The 24,579-nt window shown below is 37.3% G+C and overlaps 1 protein-coding gene across 8 annotated transcripts in view; it reads right to left on the bottom strand.

Moving 5' to 3' along the window:
* The window catches only part of AP1S2 (adaptor related protein complex 1 subunit sigma 2), a 32,445-nt gene extending 7,872 nt beyond the window's left edge, over positions 1-24,573 (bottom strand). For 3 of the 8 annotated variants that reach the window (XM_019612447.2, XM_019612446.2, XM_010725372.2), the window contains exons 1-5: positions 24,393-24,573; positions 23,738-23,916; positions 15,368-15,476; positions 14,295-14,432; positions 13,876-13,973 (exon numbers count right to left, since the gene is read on the bottom strand). In XM_019612447.2, coding sequence (XP_019467992.1) covers positions 13,887-13,973; positions 14,295-14,432; positions 15,368-15,476; positions 23,738-23,916 — 513 coding nt within the window. In that variant the 5' untranslated portion in view covers positions 24,393-24,573 and the 3' untranslated portion in view covers positions 13,876-13,886. Of the gene's footprint in view, positions 1-5,050; positions 5,146-13,875; positions 13,974-14,294; positions 14,433-15,367; positions 15,477-23,737; positions 23,917-24,392 lie in introns of all 8 variants that reach the window. The other 5 variants (XM_019612449.2, XM_010725397.2, XM_031557185.1 and 2 more) reach the window with 3 other exon arrangements.
* Positions 24,574-24,579: the final 6 nt, after the last annotated feature.

The raw sequence follows: 24,579 nt of genomic DNA, 5'->3' as shown, positions 1-24,579 counted from the left end.
AGGGGATTGTTACTGTCTACTCTGCCCTCATGAGGCCCCATCATGAGTACTGCAACCAGCATCAGGGCTCCCCAGCACAGGAAGGATGTGGAGCTGCTGGATCAGGTCCAGAGGAGTCCACAAAGACAGAGTGCTGGAGTAGGAAAGGCTGTGGAAGCTGGGGTTGCTCAGCCTGGAGAAAAGAAGGATCTGGAAAGACCTCACCGCATCCTTCCAGTACCTGCATGGGACATACAGGAAATCTGGAGAGGTACTCCACCAGGGAATGTAGTAATAGGACGAAGGGTGATGGCTTTAAACTAAAAGATGGGAGATTAAGATTAGATACTAGGAGGAAATTCCCACATGCTTCACAGCTATGATCTGTTAAATTTACTGCAGCATTCCCTGCCATACAGCCTCCAGAGAAGTGAAGGTCTGAATACCGGAAAACCCACTTGTGAGGAACAAAGGACAGATGTCAACTTCTGTAACCAGCATCTAGGTTACACTGCCTTCCTTGTATGGGACTGCACAGACCTCAGGCTACACCTGAACCTCTGAAGAATGTCCTTAGATCCAGGTAGCAATCTGTTCTAATGACTTTCTAAGTCTATCTAGCAGCCACAGAAGAGGTTCTTACAACACAATACAATGTAAAACTAGCACAAAATACTACCTCTAAAACATTCATCACTTATTTCAAAAATTTGAATGTACACTGCTTATTTGACTTAAACACAGTTTTGAGATTCTAATTACTACCCTTTTCAAAAAGATATTTGCATTTGCAAGCCGCTTTAAAAGTCAGTCAGAACTCTGAAATTTTCAGTTCTCAGAGACTTTTAAATTAGAAAAATTGTAGTATTTCAGTCACAGAACTAGCTAGCTATTTCTAGCCCAACTCTACTGACATTTTTCTCAACCAATTTTGTCATGACTAAGTGTGATTAAAAATATTAGGCATAATAAAATTAGAAGGGACTTTACTTAATCCAGCCCTCCAAACAGCACACCTGTAACATTACGTAGAGGTATTTAATCTGTTAAAGGCATTCAGCAATGGAAACTTTTTAATGTCCTCCAGGCAATCTACTCCAACGTTTCATTATTATCATGACTGAAATTTTTCTAACTTCTATTCAAATTTATTTTCTAGCCACAAGTTATTTTATGTCTGCAGTGGACAAGAAAACACTCTTTCCTTTAGGCAATAAAGAAACAAGAAACAATTTATGCTTAAACCAAGCTTCCTCAAGCTCGGTGTTTTGCACTGCAGACAGTTTACTGTGTGAACACACAGTGAAACAGACTTCATGAATACTTGGCATGCTTCCTTTGTCAGGTAAAGTTTGTGTAAGTTTTACTTTCAGCCTTTTTCCAATCAAAAACAGCACAAATCCAATAAGGTAAGCCATGCTAACACACAGGCAAAATAATATAGCAGTTATCTTTTGATAAAGACTTGGTGATTTGTTGTTTTGGTTTTTTGTTTTTGTTTTTTTTCCCCCTCTCCTAGCATCTAAAAGAAGAACAATAAAAAAAATGCATCATGGAATGCATTGCAGTTTGGGAATTATTCTGTTTAAAAACACAAAGCTCTTAGAGTAGGAAAAGATTAACACTAACAAGCACTTGTTTAGCAACTACTTTTATACTCTCTTTCTGAGTCTTTATTAAGAAATATTTCTAATGAGAAGAAATTTAGAAAATTGCTATTGTTCACTTGAAGTTTCAAGGATTTCAAAATAATAGAGCATCTGTATCCCAACCTTTGCTTAGTTAAGTATTCAGAAGCTACAATCACATAGTTATTGGGAAAGGCCTGCTCTCCTTTGTGAGTAATGCGTTTCCACAGAGAGCCTAGAAAAACCCATGGTATCTTGCAAGTGTTCAACTATCACCTATGATACTGTTGAAAAACAAAGTACAATCCTACACCGCTGCCAACTCCAAGTCAAGATCTCGCCTGCAATTTCCTATACAAAGAGGATCTAAACAAAAAGCATTCACAACTGACACAAATTAGTCATTACAACACTGTTTGAAGCAGCTGTCATCATGCAAGTCTCTCTCAGGAAAACATTGTCATACGCACACTATTTGCGCCCAAAACATTACCTCAACAGACAGAGGATACAACATCAGATCAGCAGTGACCTGTCTGCCTCCCTCTTAAAAGCAGGAGTAAAAATACCCACGGAAACTTCATGAACTGTAACTGGATAAGGCTGGCTGCCTCCCGCTCCTTACTTGCTATTTCTGATCTGCTGGATCAGAGGTGATAATCGCTCTGGGAGGCAGTGCATTATCTCTGCCAATCGGCTGCTACAAAGCGAGCTACAAAGAATTAACAGTTTAATCTTTAAGGAAGGACGATTCTAAACTCCACTGGAGGCTCTGCTACCCCAACACAGGAACAGATGTTTTAAGCAAACACTACTGCTGAATGCTCTGTACTGAAGCCAAAGTTCTAACAAGTCACTGAGTTTTCCTCTACCAGTATCTGCATGTTTGGCAGGTTGCCACACTTCACACATTAGGATTCATTAGTGTTTTCTTCCATTTTCTTCCAGTCCTGCACTGCAGCTAGAGGCTTACATTACTTATTCCCCTTTGCTTAAGGAAAGCATTTCTTAAACTGCTGGGCTGAATTTCTGAAGGGATGACCAGAATACATTATCGTAAGAGACATGTCATACCCCGTATCACCCAGATTCCTTGGTAACAGCACTTAAGCAGTTCCACTCCTTATTGCTCCTGCAGCACTCTTCTCTCTTACAGTTCTTCAAACAAATGTTTGCAGGGCTAATTTGTTAACAAGGAAAACAAAAGCTGCTATGTTTTCATAAATGAACAATTTCAGTAGAATCAGTTTGATCTGAAATCCAGTTATAGTATGGCCATGAAAATAGTTTATTGGGCATATAAGAAATAGACAGAGAAAGAACAGCTGAAAACTCCAAGTCCACTGCTGCTGAAGCTCCTTAATGCACTCCCGTGACTCCAGCCAATAACAGGGCTGCAGTAAAAAGTAAATTAGAACTTAACTACACTGACTTCAGAGTGCACAGGAGACAGGAGTCAAGACAAAACATCTGGGGAACACTGGCCTTTTACAGCACAGATACACAGACCATTGTTACAAAATGGTAAAATTTAGCCAAAGTCTGTACGGAATAGACTATTTCTGAATGTCTTACCACACTTGCAATAACTTAGCATGGGCAGAATTCAGAACCCTAGGAAATCTTTCTGAAATAACTCTCAAAAACCCAAGTTCTACTCTTTTAGTGTGTGCTTATGCTGGACAGAGTAATACAGATTAAGTAAACTGAACCCGTATAACCTCTTAATTAAGTATAAGGATAATCCATGCACAGAAGCTTTATGAATCGAAGGCTCTCTTGCCCACAGCCAACCTTCTTTATCTCAGGGTATTTTTCTTTACTGCTGAGCACTCTCAGCTGAATACACAAGCAGTAGTAACTTCCAGCATCCAAACTATTCCTCTCATTATCTGCATTCGTCTACCAGTTCACTTCTCCACTCAACAGAGCAGGCACAGTTCCCATTTGCCCAACTGTAGAAGTCATTAAGGTAGAAATCATGCTCAGTACACAGTGATTACTGCTTTGCTTCTTTCAGGAAAAAGTATAGGTCAGGAAGAAGCATTCCACGAGAAAGTGCTAAGAATACTGTTTAAATCAATAGGGACAAAGCACATCTGAACAGATAAAACCATGCCCGTACACAGAATCCATCCAGGACATATTCTGTAGATAAAACTCAAGTCTCCCAGCATTCCACAAGCTTGAGCTTGCATGTTCCAGAATTAGTCTCTGGGCAGTCTAAGTCAACAAAATAGATTAGCACTCTTAAGTAAAAGCTCTATGCTTAGCATAGGTCTAAACCAACTTACGCATACTCTTTTAAAGTTCTAGTCAGAAATTTATACATTTGCACAATCAATACTAACCTCACCATGAAAATCACCCCTTACGTATAAACTTGTTACCATGAAGGAGAGGGAAAACAATAGTTGTACAGAGAGATGTGGGAAGAAATCAATTTTTATCATTTAGGTTTTCTGCTAGTTTTAGATTATGTCCAGACACATGTAAGTAATTCTATTTTGAACAAGTGACTCTTGCTGGCTGCTCTAATTCCACAGATTTAATATGCTATCATATTAGTTACTCCCCATTCCCCAACACTGATCAACTACAGTATATACTAAGTAACTTTTAAATGACAAAGCTATCTATACAACAGTGAATTTGATTTTGAACATGTTACAAAAATATTTGTCAATTATGGTAATTTTCTCTGGTCTGTAAACTAAACCCTTGTATCTATAAAGCTGCACATGAAACTGTACCTATTCCTACAGTTCCACATTACAAAAACCAAATTGTTTACTGAACTACTTGTACATCATGGTATCAAAGAAGCAGCAAACTAATTAAGTTTTCCTCCAGCAAATCATTTTCATGTGTTTGAAACTTGCCTTATTTAAGATAAAATCTTACCTTTATTAGTAGGACTGCCACAATGTATTCCACTTTTGCTTTGGACAAAAATATGTTGCAATGCACTATATATGCAAATAAGCTTTGTTTTGTCATGCAGCATCCGGCACTTGATATATAGTCAACTGCAGCAGCACCCAGTCTTTTTAGGGCCTACTTTCTTTGCACAGCAGATGTAAACAGCTCATTTTCCAGTAAAGACACGTTTGCATGGGTTGATTGTAAGTATATAAAGCCAAACTCAGTTTAGTTATTAGTTTTGGTATCCATTTCACTAACTTGCATTATCCCATTAATTATCAACACCAAAAGAAAGCTAGTAGAAGTCAGACGCTTCGAGTTGATGCAGTTAGTACAAAAAAGGAAAATAAACAGGGAACACTCAAAGCACTCTTCAAAGACCATCATGCAAGTGTTGCAGAAGGTTAAGCCCATCACCCATTTTTGTTTACCCTTGCAAGGATTTAATTACACGTGCAACAGTCTTTGCATAGCACCCATTTAATCCATGCCACCAAAATGGTAAACTTCGTAGTTACCAATCGTCTAGATGGGGGTCAAAAGGGCTAATGTCTTAGATTGCTCTTAATCATAAGATATCCTCAGACAAACCTCCCCAGTCTTCATTCTGGCTCTACAAACACAAAATCAAGCAAGAAAATGTAATACCATCTACTTTAAAAACAAAAACAAACTATTTACAGCTTATTTCCATTCAAAACAAAAGTTAGAAAAATACTCTGCACTGTATGCAAAAATAAATTCAGTTAGTTAACTTAGATTTACTTCAGCTATAGTTACTCATTAATACAATTTTATTAGGTCCTACTAACAGTTCACTGTTGAGCAAACAAATGCATCAATAAAGAACATATGTTCAAGGGTTCCAAGACGATGCATTAAAAAAGTGCATTAGTTTATATTTCATTTCTTAACAAGCTAAAGGATATAAATACCTTAGAGAATAAGCTCTATAGTTACTTAGGAAGGTTGACCTGTGCTTGATGAGAACTTAAAATCAGTTAATTAGCGCAACCTTAACAGACCTGAGAACATAATAGCACAGGATGATATCAAATTAACATATATTTAATCCACTGACCGTTTCACATAGTGTTACTAACATTGGTATCCAAGTAAGATATGCTCCATAGAAGAAGATAAAAGCTGCATTCTATTTATCTATCACGCTTTAATGTAAACAACTTAATTCATTAATGTAATGGCATTTCCTCCTCTAACAGCTGCCACAATTACTTGCCAAGTTGTATGCGATAACCCTGTCATTTTCATGTGGTAATGAGAGGTGCAATAATTTGAACATTTTCACATTAATCCATACATTAATCAAATGTACTTGGTCTGAGAAGGCCTACAGTCAACAAGTTTATTTTGAGAAATCTTCTTTCCGCCATTTCAAATCAGACTTTCAATATAAGATTACAACATTACACATCCAACGTATCTTGATAGCCAGCACTACTCTTCTCAGACTGGCAATAGAAAGTGGAGCTCCCATACACACCAGCAACACACCTAACATTCGAAATGCACACAGACAGACACACAAAAATCAGAACTTAAACTGAACTCCATGGGATCCCTCCTGGGGGCATCCATACTTTTTTCATCTACTATTCTGTGGAGCTCTAAAAACATCTCCACAGGTTGTGAGAGTTTTAGTGCAGGATAGTAGTACTGCAACATGACACCATTTCAGATACCAGAGTAAAATGGAATTTCTTCCTTGCTACCACAAGGTTCAAACATTTAGCTTTGCTCTTTCCAGCAGTCTGAGAGGATTAGAAAACACGTTCTATTAAAATGGAGGTTTATGTGCCCATTTAAAAGGGGCGCTGAATTCTGAAGATAAAATATTCCTTACTGTCGAGAAATCTTGGTCAGTTGTTCTTTGAATTTCCTGTTTATTGACTGAATGCACGTGACAAAGCTCCTGAAAACAACTATGGCTTATTCAGCAGAGCTAAAATTTTCCTATCACCATGATGCACTGCTTCTACAGAAAAGTGATAGAGAACTATTTCTGGAAAATACTCGGTTCAGCATACAGAGATAATAATCATATCCTTAATAGAACTATTAAGTATCAGTTCAGTACAATGTTAATACACCCTTAACAGTTTTATAACAATTGCTTATATCAACAAATAATCAACTCCATAGAAAGCTGTGTGAAGTAGATATTGTTTAATAGTACTGGAATTCATATGAGAGAGCGTATTGAATATCTACCAGAAAAAGCAGGAACTCAACTTGTACTAATTCATCATACTAGTAACTGTTCATAGCATTTCAGTTTGCAAAACAAACTGAATGCACACACAACACTTACATAGAAGATGCCTTCCTCACAATATTCTAAAGAACTTCTGACAAGATTACTCAGATCTCACATGCATACACCCCAAACGAAGAAAAGAGGAAACAAAGGAAAAAGCATTATGGAGATAGATTTATTAAAATGTTAAAGGTCCACACAAAAAATGAAGTGCAGACTGACATCTATCATTTTCAAATCAAAATGAAGGGCAAATTATGATCTGATCGTGTTTCTGGAAAGACAACTGGATTTCTAGAACATTTAGAAATCCAAGCCTGCAAATCTATGATAATGAAGCCCTAAGCTTCTTGACATCCCAAAAAGTGAGAAAATACCAAGAATATAACTGCATTCATATTAAAAAAAAAAAGCAAAGAAAAAGGACAAATCACACACCCTCTTATAAAAACTGTTATTTAAAGTTATCAGAGAAAAAAAAGCAGTCTAAGAATGGAAAGGGGATGAAGTATGATATCTATGTTGCTCTGAAAGTAATGCGTCCCTTTTATTTCCAAGGAAACTATAGCAGATAAAAGAGCACAGTAACACTGTGTGATAGAGCACATCCTCAGCACTATTTTTCAATAGTCACTACCACGAGCTATGGATTTTCACTAGCAATGAACACGAAGAGCCTGCATACAGAAAAACCTGCATCAGCAGAGGTGACCTACTGTTGCCACTGCTGAAACACATCACCCACCCTTTACTGTGCTCACATCCACTGGCTGGTCTCCAGTAGTGCTCACCAAGCATCAGCAAATGTGAGCGAGTGCCATTTTTTTCCACACAGAGGAGTTTAATTTCACATCTTTACTTCATATGCACTTCCATGTCAGATGCCATTTGTATCAGACTGTCCTTCTGCTGCTGTTATACGACAATAAAATGTCATGGAATACTGGTGGGAAGGTTCAACCTCTACTGCCATATCACCATATGCCTCTGACATCATGGGCCAACATAATACAATAGGACGCATTACTTTCAGAGCAGCCCTTGTATGAGAACTGCTTGGATATTCAATGCTACTTGTTTTTTCAGTCTCAAATGTCTTCTTGAAAACGAGGTTACTTCCCCACCTCTCACTCCTTTTTGGGAAAAAAAGCAGAGCTGCGGGTTCTACTATTCATTTTTTGGACAAACTCCTAATGCTTTAAACAAAATGCTATTATTTGGTAAGTATCTGCAGGAAAATCTAGTCTACAGCACCAAAGGGACAGCTGAAAACTATGTATTGTAAATAAGGAAGCACCTTTGCTATCAAAGATTACAGAACTTTCTGCAACTGTTAAAGTAACAACTTAGAGTACTCAGAGGTTTGTTAGGATTTTGTTACCTATGATTTCTGATTATGCATATTCTTAGAGCTCATTCCACCTGAACCCCAGCTTAATTTATATTAAATATATCAGAAACTATAAAGACATCTTCAGAAACAGTTGGCAGTTTTCTTAAGTGCTTATCACCAACTTAAAGTCAAGACAGTTATAAACAGATTTTTATAGGAATTCGGGAATACAGTTCTGTAACCATTGTAAGTAACTTTCTACTTAAACAGAATGCTAGAGAGTGAAATACTTAACAGAAAACAGACAAAGATAATAGAGCAACAAAGTGTAGAAGTTAAAGTGACATATTCATGGCTGGATAGTGACAGGACAAGGGGGAATGGTTTTAAACTGAGGCGGGAGGTTTAGGTTAGATGTGAGGAGGCAGTTTTTCACTCATAGGGTAGTGACACACTGGAACAGGTTGCCCAAGGAGGTTGTGGATGCCCCATCCCTGGAGGCATTCAAGGCCAGGCTGGATGTGGCTCTGAGCAGCCTGCTCTGGTGGATGGCGACCCTGCACACAGCAGGGGGGTTGAAACTAGGTGATCATTGTAGTCCTTTTCAACTCAGGCCATTCTATGATATTCATAAATGCCAGACTTTAGCAATTCCACTTACTGAAGTTACAGAATATTTAATTATGTTCTTGCTTTGCATTCTGTGAACCCTGAATTTAAAAAGCAGGCTAGTTTTCATGACCATAAGAATAATTCATAGCACCACAAATTGATAAGCATGTCTTCCTAAGACAAGGTACAAATGAGTACTTTCCATTTGAAGCATACTGTACGTACTGTAATGTATATATGTTTCACTACAGTGATGTTCTATAATAGTTACTTTTCTGAATGAAGTAAACATCTGTTCAACTCACATAGGAAAGCAAAAAAAGAAAAGCAACTGACCATTTACATATGGTTTTGAGTCACATGCATAGCGACAAGCAAGCTATGCTTGTATTTTAAGATCAAGCAAACAAACTTTTTATTCCCAAAACTGTGAAGAAAAAGAAGAATGTCAAGGCCAAAGAATCTAAAAAAAAAAAAAAAGCCTTTTTCTACATGCATGCATTTTTTTCACCTACTACTTTACAAGCATCTACATTTTACACAGCAGATTTTAAACATGCAATACCTCAAGAAGGTGGCAAAATCCCAAATGAGAACACTTTTCTAACATTCTTTTTTAAGACACTTGTCAACCTATTTTACACATCTCATGAACAAGCATGGAAACTCACACCAATCACACAAAACCAGAAAGTGTTTCATTATAGGTTCTTAAATACTGTCTCTAATCAGCACCACATACAAGGTCACTTCTTTTTTGTTCAATATATGAAGAGTCATTACAGAAGCAGACAAGGCACACACTTCATATGTAAGTCAAAAGATCAGGCAACTTAACTGCATGACTAACTCTGCCCTGCCAGAAATCCAACACTCTTCTGGAATTAAAACCTGAACTTCATTTTAGAAAAACTACCAGAATACCACCACAACTTCTTCCAAGAGAAGAGAGAGATTTTCAGTCAACACAGACTTTGAGTAGTTCCCATTCCTTGTATCATCGACCAGTAGTACATCTTTTCTCAATCACAGTACCTGCCATACAGTTCCCTACAAACATCTTTAAAAATTAAATTAGAGACCATTATTTATTAATAAAAATCAAGCACATGTTCTAAGAACTGCAGTCTTAAGCTAACCAAGCTGTCCACTTGGAACTGAGTCAGAAGTTACTTAGAACTGAGACAATTAAGGAAGTCAAATCTCCATTGTAATAATAGTTTCATTACCTTCTCTTGTTTCATGCTGAGAGGCACACAGGTATGGCCAAAGCACAAAACATCACTGCCAACATAGGAAGGAAGTCTCTTTCAATAGTTCATATTAAAGAGCTAACGTTAAGACTACATTAATAACACTGATTATGGTAAGATGCTCAGAAGAATCATAAGAAACAGATGCTTTGATTCCCAAACCAGACCAAAAAAGCCTTGCACTCCCAACCCATTGTGGGCTTGTAAGTGCTAATGCTAACATTCCTACATTTTTTCATGTTTCAAGAACAACCTAATACACTTTGCACTACCTTCAAGCCTATAGTTTCTAACTAGCACATTTCATCCCCAAGTACAACGTTTTTGTGACCAAATTTTCAATGTCAAAGATGCTCATTCTAATACTAAAATCTACATAGCAAGTCTAAGCATCTTCCACAATTCAGCCATTAACAGACTAAGCACCATTCTGTACACAAGATGAGGTGAGGGCTTAAAACAGTGAAGTGAGGCTGATCCATAGTGTAGCTATTATACTTTTTGTGGAAGGATTCCCCATGGCAGGACAAGGGGAAATGGTTTGAAGTTGAGGGAGGGAAGATTTAGGTTGGATGTCAGGGGGAAGTTCTTTACAGAGGGAGTGGTGAGGTGCTGGAACAGGCTGCCCAGAGAGGTTGTGGATGCCCTGTCCCTGGAGGTGCTCAAGGCCAGGTTGGATGAGGCCCTGGGCAGCCTGGCCTAGTATTAAATGTGGAGGTTGGTGGCCCTGCATGTGGCAGGGGGGTTGGAGATTCATGATCCTTGAAGTCCTTTCCAACCCTGGCCGTTCTGTGATTAGCAGACAATGTCAGAAGACAAACTACAAGAGCCTAGCAAAAACATTCACACAGCTTCTACACTTTCAACTGTTAGTAAAGCAGTGATGAAGAAGTGATTTGTGAATAGATGCACTGACTTTTTCATTGAAATCTTCGAAAATAAACCTTTTTTTTTTCTTTTAATATTTTAGATGTTCTGCAATCAACTATTGAAAGCACACCAAAAAAATAACGGTAAAAAAAAAAAGAATTTCTGAAATAATTTTATCAAAAACTACATGGCAAATGTACCAAAAAGAATTTTCACTAATGTTTAGGAACTTGCATCTACTTCAAATGAAGATCAGCAATTTTGTGCAAGTTCAATTGCCTGGTTTATGTATTAGAATACTACCATTTCAGCACAATTCTAAGCACTATTTTAGTTTTACCTGATGGTCCAAGTAAACACAGCAAATAAACATTTAAGTGGAAAAAGAACAGATCCTTTCCGTAAAAGCACCGTGTCAAGTTTCATGCATTAAAAATCTTAAATATTATGAAATCAAGCATGTTTAGCAAAGACCACTTTATACATCTCACGCACAGCTATACTCCGCATGCAAATATTCTTCTCCTGGCATAATTGAGTTGACTTCATGAAATACCACCTTTTCAGAACCACTTGTCTCTGTAATCCCCAGTTAAGCATGTAGAATTTTTACAGCAAAAGAACAATTATCAAACAAGACACACAACAGCAGTGTCTTCGAAAGATGCACTCCTAAGCAACAGACTTCCGATGAAGCATACAAGCACTGGAATACTTTTTACTATCATTCACAGGGTAACACTGTCAGTATTAATGACTGACTATTGGTAAGTTGTATCAGGTGCTAATAAATAGGAGGTAGGGAACAAATACCTGAACTGATCGCAATACTAAGAGCTAAAAAGAAACTGAAGGTGGAAAAAGGCTCAAAAACATAGCATGTTTCAGTCATGTGAAGCCTAGCATTAAGTGGACTGCACAGCACTACGAAACTTAATTGTACACTGAAGTAGGTGCTCAGAAACCAAAACACACCCTGGAGAAAGCCACAAGAATACAAGTAGGCAAGACTATTAAGAACTGATTCACTATTCAGCAATTTATGCCTCTGCATTTTCTTTTAACATTACTCAAACAGCCACTTAATGTATTTGTAATGATTTTCCTTTGTGTAAGTATTCTGTACAGCTTTTGATGTGTAAGGTGCTTCATACATTAATGTATGCATCATTACTAATTAATAATGCTGCATATTCAATAATAATTTTTAAATTAGGCAACATGACTTCTCAGGTCCAAATAAAAGTCCTTTTGTTGCACATAATTACAATGTGAGATGGTCAAAAACAAACACACCATAACCCTGCAAGAAAAGGTTTGCATTTGGAATCAAAAACACATTTCATTCCAGTAGCTTTGGGGTATTCTGGGAAGCAAAATTAAATAGAAATACAAAAAGTCTCCAGTTGTGGCAAACTATTATTTTAACAACCTTCTTCTTTAGACTCAGCATGCACATAGTAGCAGTTAATACAAAAAAGTCATCCATGAAACAAGTCTAACTTTATTGGAAGCTCATTTTAAATATACGGCCTTTACAGTTCTTATAAACTAAAAAGCACATATAAGGAGTAGTTTTATACTTGACTGACAGTCAGTATAACTTTACTAAGAATGAAAAAAAAATCAATTAGCTTATAAAAATCATACAAAAGCAATACAGTGATACATGGTCAACTGCTGAATTCCAATTTATTCAGAAAATAGTTAATAAAACTTGATAGAACAAAGAAAATCTAAGAGATGGGGAAAAGAAGAGTAAAGAGTCTCAGAAGTAAAGGGCATCAAGGTAATGCTATCACAGTCAAGGAAGTCTCCAGTTGAAAAAGTGATACTTCCATTTGAGTGCACATTTTTAACTTGAAATTATGTTATAAAAGTCTAAAAAGAGAATGCGAATTGCTCAGACAAGCTCGGTAATTAATTCCTAGTTTTTGCTTTAGAAGAGCCCTAAAAAAACGCTGAAAACACTCTTATGGGCTCTGAAGCTTAAGAAAATGCAATACCTTCAATTTATATGTAATTAGCTCCGCATTTGCAGGAGACAGATGTAATAGGTTAGTTACCTATTCCAGTGTGATCTTATACAGAGAACAGCAAAAGATTTTAAGGTAAAATTGACAGTTTTTCCCCCCCTTTGTAAACTGAAACAAGACTTCCAGTTAAGATAATTCCTTTTAAGTGTTAGAAAAGGACGGACTGAAACTCCTTTAGAATACAAGCTGTATGTCTGCATAAGTGCTTCCTTCCTAGAAAAAGATGCTAACAGATCTGTGTAATGCTGGCTCTATTCATAACACTAACTAGACAGATGAGAACTTCAACATGTTCTGGATTTGTCTGTACTCTGAAAAGGATTACAGATACAACTACAATGATAAAGAATTTTGTGTTTCCCCAGTCTAATATTTCAACATTCAACAAGTAGAAACCAGAACATTCACATGAGAATTAAACAATAAACTGGGCAAGTGAACAAATGGAAGGTTCATATTAACTGTAATAATAAAGCAGCTAACATTTATATAGTACCTTGTAAGAGAAACTTAGTATGTTTAAAATAAGATTCATCATCTCTGCTAAACTATGTTTCACTGACTCTCATATAAAGAGACTGATAATTTCTTCAGCCTACTAGAATTTAATGAATTTCATTTAGGCATTCAGGCATTAATGCTGACCTCAAAGCTACAGCAATTAACTACAAAGAAAAGTACAGAATGGAGAAACAAGAGGGATATGTTATTAAGTTTTGTGTCATTGAACTCCTCCCCATTAAATATTTTTGAAAGAAAAAATTAAAAAATGCAATCTGTATTTCTTCAAAGTTAGTAACAGACAAAAGCATTCAAGGTGAAAACCCAGATGTTTTTATACTTCAGTCTGTGTGTTTCTACAGCAATACTATTACTGTTTTGTCAACTTTTAAGTTAGAAATGTGCCACAGTAAGCAACCTACAGCAGAAAAGAAGGTCTTTAGAATCTAAAGAACTATACCTGTATGAGTCTCAAAGAAGAGAGTCTAGCTTCTGGATTTCAGCAATGAAACAGTAAAGAAGTGAACATGCATCAGGTATGACAAAAAAAACTACCTGCTGATTAATCAAAAAATAAACAAAAGACGTGAACAAAACTAAATTAAAGCTGCACAATCTATAATTACCTAGATATACACATACAAACAGCCACTTACGTTTCTAGCAGAACACAAAATCACAGTAGGTTACAATACATTCATGCCAAACAAGATGGAAAGAGCAGATAATGCGGTAGTGTTGCACAATTAGAACAACTAAGCAGTAACTACGTGCTAAGCGTGCCAGAAAATACCTTCCACAAGCTCAAAGAAATGGTAGCTTTTTCTAACCACAATCCAGCATGCTGATACTTTGCCCAGATAAGTTTAAATTGCTTACCTCCTGTAGAAGATCTGCCTGTTCAATGGCTTTGAGAACGTTTTTCTTGGAAGTCTCCTGGACCTCCCCTCCCAAGAGAAACTCATCCAGAATAAAATAGGCTTTTTCAAAATTGAAGATGATATCAAGTTCACATACCTGAAAAGATCAAGTATTACTGTAAAGTAGGAGGATACTCTGAGGATACTGTCAGAAAACTTACAGCTTCAACAAACTTCACCAAATCAAGACATTGGCCTCAGGCTATAACATTTTAAGTAGGACAACAACAACAACAAAATTAACAACAGAATTGAAACCAAGTTGTTTTTGTGGTTTTTTTTTTTTCTCAAGTTAAACAATCATAGCAGACTCTCTTAAAAGCTTTTTCACTGTTAACAAAGAGTGCTCAATTCACAGCTATCAGTCCGACACAGCTTTTCATGAAGCAATAGAACATCGCTACAGTTCTCTTTTTCCCTGAAGTATCCAGAGGCAGATGATGCAGTTTTATAGAAAATTTTTTTTAACAATCAATTTCTTATTCACTCTGTGTGCATCCTAGTCAAAAGGAGTAGGAAAGCAAAAAGATGAGCAGTTTTCCTAGAAGTGCAAATGCACACTGCTTCTGTTCTGTTTGGTTTTGGTATCTGCGAAAGCAGATGTCTTCTTTTCTTACCCTTCTTGCTAGTTCACAACCAACTGCCTCATTTGAAAGAAGACATAAGTGCTGGGGGAGGGCAGAATGTACATACACAAGAGCACTGCCAGAGAGAAGAGAAAGCGGAAGCCTGGACAAAAAGCTAAGGATAATATTTTATCTAATCTCAAGCAAGACCACTAAGAAATGAAATAAATACAGGTAATTAACATCAGATTAAAAACTGTTTTCCAAATTCTTAGTTTAGTTTTGTATTGTAGGCATTATATAGGCAACTGTCAGTTTAGTTTGGCCAGGTAAGCAACAGAAAAACTGTTGAAGAGGTCTATTTTAACAGCTAGTTCGTGTTCTTAAAAAGGCTGTGTGAGAATAAAATAACACAATACAGACAGTGAATCCATAAAAATTAACCAGAAAGAAGTTACTAACTCACACTGCCAAAATACTTGTCAAGAAGTTCTACATAACGATGAATTATTTCCAGAGTTATTAGTTCATTGTCCTGATCTTCAATGGCACAGCAGAAATAGAGGCTTGCATATCTGTAATAAGAAAGTAATCCTTATGTTAGCAAAAGATGAGTAATATGAATGCATTTCAGAGGTATTAAATGCTCTGTAGTCCTTCAAACTCAAGTTTACAGTATTGATACTCTATATCAACAGCCATGCAAGTTCCATCAAAGAACAGCTTGGAGACCACCAGACATGCGTGTGGGCACAAAAGGATCTGAATGAGTTGAGCAAGACTTCAGTCTTTAATATCCTTTAGTTGATTTAATTAAATTAGCTTAAGTGGTGGTTGGAAAAGGAAATACATTTAATTATTTGGCCTCCTGGCAGTTCTGAGGCAAGATGTTTACTCTACTTACAACATCCAAGCAATGGTATACTAATCAACAGATTAAATGTTAAATTTATATTACACAAGTTCTGCATATAGATATTAACATCTAATTAGAATGTCCCGGGAAAAATAAACTGAACTAGTAATTTAGGATTTGGTCTTTAGAGAATACAACTAATGCAAAAAAAATTTCAAGACTAAGGTCATATACCCCAGTCACTATTAAGTCAACAACTTGATTACTACCAACAGTTCTGGTGTCAGGAGAGGCTATCAGCTTGATTGTAGCATTTACTTCCACCTTCAAATATAAGGAATTATTTACCTCTGATATGATCTTGAGCTCCACTTTACCAAAAAGACCATCCCATTCTACCGTGCATTACCACAGAGTTGTTCCATTTCTGTTTAAAAACAGCTGACAGAAAACCAAAACAGAAAAACCTCCTCATCCTTTAGAAAAGTGCCAAAACCATATGCCACACAACACATGGCGGAAATGAAATCTCAAGTAAGACCTGTTCTAATTGATATTTTTTGTGAATGAGGAGCTGCTTTAGTTTGCCTGTTTAGAGAGAATAACTGGCAGCACTAAATAGAGAAGCCAATCCGGTTTTAAAAAAAATCATTAAGATTTAAATGTTAAGTTTAAGATGCATATTTTTTTCCTGTGTGCAGAAATCAATACAAGTTTTTAACACTACACAGAATTTTACCAGCTGGAACATAAGCCCCAAAAGAAACTGCTACAGGTTTCATTTAGGATTCTCATAAAAATTATTTTATAGTACGTTTAAATTTGTCTCCCAGTCACTAAGCTGCCATGCATGACAATGCTGCAAGTCCCACTCCCTCTCCCTTACCAAGTCAGATTGCAGTGGCTTACTTCATCACGAACACCTCATCAGAAACACTTTCATTTGAAACTTCTCAACTCTTATTAAAAAAAAAAAAAAAGCTATTCCACAAAACCTAACTTAGGGTGAGGAGGGTGAAGGCATTTCCAGTGAAACACTTCACACTAATTCCTCTTTTATATCTCTACCACAGTGACTCGTCAGCTTATCTTAAGTCCTATCTGAGAACAGTTCTTTTGATTTTACACTGCTATGCTATTCCCTCTCATTAATACTTCAAGGACATTTACAGCCATTGTGGTAGCTTACAAGATGTTATCTGTTTAAGACATCTTTCAGACAAAGCTGTTTAAAAGAAAAGTATTGGAGAGTTATGCTGTAAAGAAAAAAGTATTCAAGCCTCCTGAGTATTTTATTTATTTATTTTTAAGTCTAACTCCATGTTAGACTATTAGCCTGCTTTGTTGACATTTACATTCACTACCTGCACTTAGGTCAAATTCATCTACACAAAACTTCCTTCGTATTCAGATGAGCATGGTAAACATACTGATAAATCTCATTAAATTTGACCTGAATATTTGATATTTATCCACAAAGGAGACTCCTTGTGTATCTCTATTTCTTGATAGTCTCTTTTGATGCACAGAATTATTTTATCTGAGTACAAAAAAGAAGGGGAGAGAAAAAAAAAACTTTACTTTGCATAGAACACTTTCCAGGAAAGCTGTCTGCTCTCAGTGTTCTCATTTAAAAGAAAATGAAACATACTTTTGAAAGACTTCATTTGGCAGCTATTAAGCAGAGTACACTTTCAAGCTCTGCCAACTGCAGATTTGGAGAAAGAATCTCAAGAAACAAAAACTACTCATCGTAACACAAAATGGAGTCTTGGGTATCTATCAAAATATGCAGAGAACATTTTCCAAAGAGGTTTTGTTGTGGTTTTTTTGTTTTTTTTTTTTTAAGTAGTAACTGTCAAATGCAGATTCAATATACCTACTCTGCAAACGGTATAAGAAATACACATCAGCCACCACTACTAAGAATATATTGAAACCTCAAAAATATAAATTTCTTGAGATTCAAATTTTTAAAGATATTAGTTTGTTCTCGTTTTTTTCCTTCGTAGTCCATGGCTTCAAAAAAAAAAAGGGTGTCCAGATATTAAAGCAGATAAACAAACCATACAAAGATGAACAAATTTCTGTATGCAAGCAGCAAACGTTAACTACCTTACAGAAGTATTGCTTCTTCTTAACGAGTCTGTCAGAAAACTCAAAGGTGCACTCAACAAAGGAAAATAGGGAAAACAGCATAAGCCATACACCACAAAAAAGAGCAAATATGGCCCAACCTGTAAAAAATATTCTGCCATATTCATTCCTATTGCAGTTTGTGTTTTTTTCCCCCATCTCAGTAGAATCCTCAGTCCTAAAATAAGTTGGTTATAGGTGTTTAGGGAAATACTTTATGATAAGCATCATCCACCTGTCAGAAAAGGGGCACAAATTCAGAAAGATCCAAAACAGTTTGAAAATATCACTTGAAAACATAACACAGAATGGAAGAGCAAATGGAAGAACTGCAAACAATACAAATGCTCAACTTTCTGCTTTTAGATAAGTGACTTTTATAGATGTTTATTTTTGAGGAGGGAACCAAACTCATGAACATCCCCCAACAGCTACAGTAGTTCAATAGTGGGAAGCCTGAAAACTGGCAAGTAATCCTCCAGCCAAGTGCTCCTCTATGCTCACTATTTCTGCTGAGGTATCAGGTCTCTACAGGTACAGCATAACTTGCAAAACCTACCATTTTAATGGTGTTCTACTAGATGAGAGTACACCCACTGAAGACATCACTGGAAAGTTTGTAAAGTTGCTAGTTGAAAACATTCAGCATCTAAGCTGTTTCGCAGGTAAATTCTAACTACAGACATCTAAGGCCTGCAGAGCTTGGAAGGAACAGAATTCAATTGGAATAATATGGAACTAATGGGTGGACCGTTCAATGGACAAGGAATCAGTTGCAAGATCATATGCAGAGAGTGGTGGTTAATAGCTCAATGTCCGGATGGAGATAGCGATGAGTGGTGTCCCTCAAAGGTCAGCACATAGGATCAATGCCGTTTAATATCTTCATCAGTAACATGAACGTTAGAATCAAGTGTACCCTGAGCAAGTCTGCAAATCTCACCAAGCTGCATGGTAAGTTTGGCGCACCTGCAGGATGGGATGCCATTCAGAGAGACCTAGACAAGCTTAAGCCCAGGAGAACCTCACAAAGTTCAACAAAGTCAAGTGCAAAGTCTTGCACCAGGATCATGGCAACTCCCGCTATCAGTACAAGCTGATGTATGGATGTAAAGATGGAGCACAGCTCTGACAAAAAGGACCTGGGGTACTGGTGGATGGCAAGCTAAACAAGTACCAGCAAATGCCTTCACAGCCCAGAAAGCCAACCATATCCTGGGCTGCATCAAAAGAAGTGTGGCCAGCAGGGTGAGGGAAGTGATCCTGCCTCTACTCTGCGCTGGTGAGTTATCACCTGGAGTACTGCATCCAGATGTGGAGTCCAGAAGAGACATGGAGTTGTTGGAGTGTATTCAGGGGAAGGCCACAAAAATGACCCAAGAGATGGAACGCCCCACTGTGATGACAGGCTGAGAAAGCTGGGACTGTGCAGCCTGGAGAAGGCTGCGAGGTGACCTCATAGCAACCTTTCAGTATCTAATGGGGGGAATAAAAGAAGGAAGGGGACAGACTCCTCAGCAGGGTCTGCTGTGATAAGACAAGGGAAAATGGTTTCAAACTAGAAGAGGGGAAATTTACATTGGATAGAAGAAAAAAGTTTTTTTACAGTAAGGATATTGAAGCACTGGCACAGGTTACCCAGACATGTGTTGGAAGCCCTGTCCCTGCGAACACTCAAGGTCAGACTGGATACAGCTCTGAGCACCCTGATGTAGCTGTAGGTGTCTCTGTTCACTGCAGAGATGTTGGACTAGATGGCCTTTAAACATCCCTTCTAACTCAAACAATTCTGTGATTCCGTAACTGAAAGACACAACACCACCTCTAACATGTAAACAAGTGCTTCAAGCAGCCTGAGAGTTTTGGATTTGGTGACAGGTTATCACAGTTGACCCAGTGAAAGTTCTAATCATTAAAATTCTCCTTGGGAAAAGATTTTTTTTTTTCTCTTACAAAGAAATTACGTATTCTTTACTGGAAGTTCTGAGATTCTAGAACAGGCAGAGCAGTCACTATTTAATTACGATACAGAAATAAGCAACAGTAATAAAGCTACACAAGATTTATCTTGCAGTTTCCAATTTCAGCAGGCTATAACCTCCAATAGTTTAAGAAAGTGCAAAAAACGTGGTAAACCTCTGTAAGATGCTGCTTCTACTTGGATGTATGCAGAGGTCCTCCTAGTACCACAAGAGCGAGAATATTGCACAGAGGACCTGATCAAGTTAAAACTACCAAACCTAATTAACTATTATCATTACATCCATTTAGTTTTATAGTCACCTACTCAACCCTATAGTTATATTTTAACAGATTCAATTGGCAATTAGATGCATATAAGGAAAGATACTGATCATGTCCCACACCACATGACAGCATCATGGGATGATCAAAATGCTTTGAGTGGAGATGCACACTACTTGCAGAACATGCTCCTTCGTTGGATTAGGAGAGATTAGAGTTTTAAAATTTATTTTTCTGTAAAGCTTTAAAGTAACCTGTGATTAAGGTTATTTTGCAGCAGCAGATGACTGTCACAACGTTAAAGGCAGTACAGACTGTGCCAATTTAAAACCATATAACTAAATACAATCCCAAACTGCCATATAAAAGTCACATTTCTTGATCACTTACCTATCAGTGATAACCAAGTCCTACAATCTCAGTATACCAAATGCTAACAAGAAAAATTTACATCAAGAACTTATTCTTTTTCCTAGAGCAAAATGAAAATAAATAACGCTGTCAGAAGCTAAAGCAGTAAATAGTTGAGATCTTTAAAGAAAAAAAATCATCCTATTTTAAGGTCCTTTTTCACTAGAATACTTGGAATTATAACATTTAATATTGATTTATCTGCCAAAAGAGGAACGCTGCAGAACTTCTATCCTGTATGATCCAATACATCTAGTTAAAAAAAAGTGACAAAATGAAGAACAAACATTAACAGTATTCGCTAAGTTTCTAGTCAGCTGTCTGCAGCCAATTCCCTCTCTATTATCATCAAGCACAACTGTTAATGGATTCCCATATTTCAATTTTCTATCCAGCAAGTTGCCTCAAATCTGACTCTTGAAATCAGAAGTTCAGATTCTTTTTAAGTCTTCTGGTGCCTACCAGCCTGAAAACCTCTCTTCCAAACCAACTACAGAACATATCCAACCCAATTCATGAACTATGTCAAAAACAGGGCACACTTCCACACGCATTTTCAGGTCTCTAAAGAACTTGTTTCTCTAATGAAAAAAAATGCAGGTAACAATGACTGACCTAGTTTTGCAACCATATCAATGCTACATATATGGAACTAAGAAATAAAAGCAAAATATTCACATGGATTTTAAAGACCCTTGTAGTTCCATCATCTTGAAAATTCATCCAGAAAGCATTCCATATGAATGATAAGGATGAAATAAAACAGGGCTAAGGAGGCTAATCAAAATTGTCCAGCCTTCCTGATAAATGTTAGATATAAAAAAGCAGCAAAAGCTACCAGCTTGTCAATTTTGCATTTGAGCTGGTTTTCTTCTTGTAAAAAGGTACATCAATGAGACTCTAGAGTATACTTTTAATAATGCCAACCATTCTTTGAGTTGCAATATCTAGGTCAACTCTTTCTAACACCTGAAAAGTTGACAGTTAATACACTCTAAAAGCAATCATAGCACAAATTTCAGCAATTTCAGACTCATAACAGCAATGCATACGTAATGTACAACAGCAATATGAACAGCTTATACTGAAAAACATTTGCACCGGGAAGTTCAGATATTTCCCCAATACTAAACCACATAAGAATAGATCTTAGGAGAGATGTGCAGGAATCTTTTGTCTGCAAACAAATGTATGCACCTTATGCAATTCTACAAACCATGCAAAGTTTCTGTTACACGTCTTGCTCTTTTAGCTGACTGCTGTTCAGGAAGTAGTGGACCTTGACTACTGTAGCTGTCGGTATTACTGTCTGCTTCTGAGCTAACAGATCTGTCTTCTCAAAGAGATTACAGTAGTTGGGACTCATCAACTTTAGTAACAGTAAGATGATTGGAAAAAGTCTTTCCACAGAGACACGAAAGCAGTTACTGTTACCAAGCAAAGGATTTTCAACTCACTATCCCCTGCCACCCAGTCATTCTAGTGATCTTTTAGCTTTGTGTTACTTGCTAATAAAGCAAAAGTAGAGCAGAAACTGAGATATTAACTAGCTTAATACAAACTAATCTTAAGCAGTTTCATAGTCTAACTCTGTCAGACTGGTTTGCAGACAGCAAAATTGCTACTGCAGTCAGCTGTGCACACCAGCAGTCTAGCAGATGGACTGCAGTCTACAGATACACAGCAGCCAAGCACTATTCTCCCTGACCACAGACCCCACAGCACATTACCGAGATACAAGAACACCACAACTTATAGTAACCCAAAAAGCCATACTCAGATTTCTATCAGCCTTCTAGGTTGGAAAAAAAAACAAAAAAAAAAACAAAAAAACCCCCATGAAAAGTAGTTGCTAACAGTAGTAAAGAAACAGAGAAAAAACAGTTGCGGAGTGAACCTACCACCGGAAGAGCTACCACTGTGCAAGGCTAGGAAGGGGAACAGCCTTGCCTATGCATTCCCAGTTTTTCTGATCTAGTCCCATAAAAGCCAAGTGATAATGCATGCAAGTACTTTTTCAGCTGAAGGGAACGCACAAACATGTCAGCAACTTTGTCTGCATGTATACGCAAGAAGTTTAGTGAGGAAATTAAAAGGCAGAAAACACGTATGCTTCCTTAAGCATGGTCTTACGCATTGGTCCTCCTCTTCCCTCTTCCTAGTGTTCCAGAGTTACATCAGATACACCAGCAGTCTTCAGGTGTATGATGTTACATACACAGATGTTTTAGGTCCTGCTCTCATGTATACATCTAATACTTCTTTTTTTAAATTCTACTCAATTGGCTCGTTGCAGAAGTGAGAAACCTTTTGTTTCAGCTCTTTCCCAAAGACAGCACGTAACAATACTGTCAAGCATTGAAATTGTTTACTACCTCGAAGAAAATAAGAATGTATAAACCTTTTGAAGTTTCTAAATAACTAGGGAAGGGAGTTAATTCAAGGTTCTGTAGCACTACCTTTAGATGGAAGAGATACAGTCTACCAAACTGCAATGAGAATTACTGTTATTTACAGGGACAATTATTTTTACACCTCTTCATTGTCATACGTGATAAACACCAGCATAAAGCTAAGAAAACTCTTGTCACACACGCCAGAATGTTAGTGAACAACTGAGAAAAGAAAACACTGCCAAAAAGAATTATACAGTACTTTCACCAAAAGAAAAACACTGCCTGTGGTTTTTTTAAGCTGGAAAAATGCTTTCGCATTCGTAGCAAAATAACATTCTACGTACCCTGAAACAAGACAAAGTTTCTCTTATTTCTGTGACAGCCTTTAAAAGCAAGTTATATTCGCAAGCTTATGAAGTCACTACCTGAGGTAAATGTTTATAAAAATTAGTTTTTCTTTAATATACTTATTAAACCTTACATGCCTTGTATTTCTATGCATTTATTTACTGCGGTCTTCTAAACAACTAAAAACCACCACTCCTCATGAAAGAAGAAGGAAACCTCATCTCTTCAGCACATTTCTAAACGCATGAATGACTTTCTACACATGAATGATTCCTACTTGGTTATCAAATTAGATTCAAGGGAAGTCAGTCTCCTCCATAGCCAGTAGAGGGAAGAAAAAAAGGAATAAATTAAGAAAAAAAAAATTCAACCATCATTATTTTCTTGCTACTTATTATACTGTTTCTGATGTATGTCAATTACGAGGTTAGTGAGAAAGAACAACCTTTTGTAGACAATCTTCAGGTCTCTCCATTCCAGGAAGCTGCACATTTTCGGTTTGCGGGCTAATACTGTTTGAACAAGTTCCCTTGTGATTTTCTTCTTTTCTTTGTCAGATAGTGGGACATACCACTTCTGGAGTCTCAGTTTCCCCTGGCGACTAAAAAGCAACATAAACTGCATCTGTTGAATTAGAAGGGGAAAAAAAGGATTATTCTCAGTCTCTTAGTTCTAAGAAGATTTCTATGAGGAAAACCAAGCAGGAAGCAAGATAGCCATCCAAAAGCCTATCTACACGATGTATTTCTACAACGGTGGCAGATGTTACACAAGATTCGGAAGCACCAATAAACACAAAGGATTCAGCTGAACAAGGTCAGTCAGAGCAGAGATAGTAGGAAGCACGCACAACTTTCAGAACCGCGAGTCAGAGCCAGCAGGCAGCGACTACACCCGGAATTCTGGCAAACCACGTCCAGTATTGGTATGGTTGCGTTTGCATTTACTACAGAAAACGACAGAAAGCAGCACACCCGTCTCCTCCAATACCCAACCTCATTTCCAATTCACAGGATTAGAGCCTTACAGCAGGAGCAATTTGCGCTTAAGATCTTTCTGAAAAGCCTTAAAAATACTTTAAGAGGCATTAAATCTCCCACCGGAGAGTCCTACGGCATCGAACAGCCTTGCCTTCTCTTGCACTGCACAAAAGGAGTAGAGATTAAGTGCTTTCCCTGCGGTCCTACGTTCCAGGTCTCGCTTCCTCTACAGGAGTGATGTTGCAATTATATCTTTAGAGGAACTTGTCGGCTGTGTTTTCCAGCGGCTGTAACATTAAAGGAAATA

The sequence above is a fragment of the Meleagris gallopavo genome, chromosome 1 (assembly GCF_000146605.3).
Source record: "Meleagris gallopavo isolate NT-WF06-2002-E0010 breed Aviagen turkey brand Nicholas breeding stock chromosome 1, Turkey_5.1, whole genome shotgun sequence".
NCBI lineage: Eukaryota > Metazoa > Chordata > Aves > Galliformes > Phasianidae > Meleagris > Meleagris gallopavo.
Note: the sequence above shows the minus strand (reverse complement) of the source record. Positions and strands in the feature narration are given on the sequence as shown.